Here is a 1,376-nt window from a genome sequence, read left to right on the forward strand (position 1 = left end):
TATCTATGATGTACATAAGTAACAAACCACACCCACTTCCAGTATAGTATTTCTCAAAGGTTTCATTTTCTTTACGAGTTTCTAAGAATAAGAATAAACTATAACATCTAATTACATCCATAATCTGTCCAATAGTTAGATTTTGAAACTACATTTAATAATAAGATAATTATAACAATAGGATAGATAAAATTTACATTGTGTACCTCATCAAGATCAAAGGACTGTTCCATTTCATGACGCTCATAATCATATTTAACTAAACGACATCTCTCAATAGGAATATGAGGAGCTAATTTCATTAACTGATAAAGAAATAAAAGAATAAGTAAATATATATATAGATCAACTTAAAATAAACCTCATAAGCTTTATCCAGTACTGTGGGTAGTAATTCATCTTTATGTACTTCAAGGAATGATTTCTTTAATTTACCAGTAACAGGATGATTACAATATAATATGATCTATACAATAAAAGTAAGTAGAGAGTATCATACTTAGTCTGTCTCACTCTTACTAAACACATTTCTTTTGCAATTTGTTCTTCCTTTTCTCTCTGTCTCTTCTCCTCAATTTCTTTCAAATGATCTATTGAAATATCAACAATCAAATGATTGATGACACACATCATCAATAAAACCTTCAATATCTTTCTTAATCTTCTCATTGTGTTCTCTTTCAGTCATTAGTTCCATATTCATTAATGTTATTCTTTCTTGTAATTTCTCTATTATTCTTTTATTATCTACTAATGGCTGATAGTCTGGTCTTGTCATTGCTTCAAGATGAAATTTGCAGTCATCAATTTCAAAAGACATTTCTCTTCTCACTTTGCTAGCAGCTTTAATCCATTATATAATTATTAATATAATTAATAAAACTACTCTAACCTGAATCAGTATTACTAGAAAGTGAAAGTAATCTCAAATAATCAACCTTAATTTTTGATAATTTGTCTGACAATTCTTTGTTTTCTTCTTTTATCTCATTAAACTGAGAGCTCAATACAGTCAACTCTTCATAAAGTGGTTCTTCCTATTAATAATTATTATAATTAATACAAACTAGTGAGATATACCTCAACTTCTTTAATTGATTCAGTATCACTTTGAACAGACAATGATTCTTCCTAATAATCAAAATATTACATTTATATAAACAACTCATGAATAATTCTCATTGATGGACTAATGAGGTATTAAAATTGTGTAAATCTTGGGGCCAAGAAGCCATGCACGCCTGTTTTCACAAATTTTGATTCAAAATTTTAAATTAACCATTATTACTATAATAGTAATAGAGAAAAGTCTGTGGGCTCTTCTTCGAAGAACAAGACCTTCCTCTTGCTCTTCTACACTGTGGATAGCCCACTAG

The 1,376-nt window shown here is 28.5% G+C and overlaps 1 protein-coding gene across 1 annotated transcript; it reads right to left on the reverse strand.

The window, feature by feature from the left end:
• Window positions 1-36: 36 nt before the first annotated feature.
• Window positions 37-1,131, reverse strand: LOC109592388 (ubiquitin carboxyl-terminal hydrolase 47-like; the record flags this gene model as incomplete). Its single annotated transcript, XM_020007843.1, has 7 exons — window positions 37-148; window positions 207-305; window positions 362-466; window positions 514-590; window positions 643-843; window positions 893-1,037; window positions 1,087-1,131. Coding segments are annotated over 7 exons (784 nt in total), but the record flags the coding sequence as incomplete, so codon positions are not given.
• Window positions 1,132-1,376: the final 245 nt, after the last annotated feature.

The sequence above is a fragment of the Amphimedon queenslandica genome, unplaced genomic scaffold, assembly GCF_000090795.2.
Source record: "Amphimedon queenslandica unplaced genomic scaffold, v1.1 AMPQUscaffold_5398_Cont22633, whole genome shotgun sequence".
NCBI classification, from domain to species: Eukaryota; Metazoa; Porifera; class Demospongiae; order Haplosclerida; family Niphatidae; genus Amphimedon; species Amphimedon queenslandica.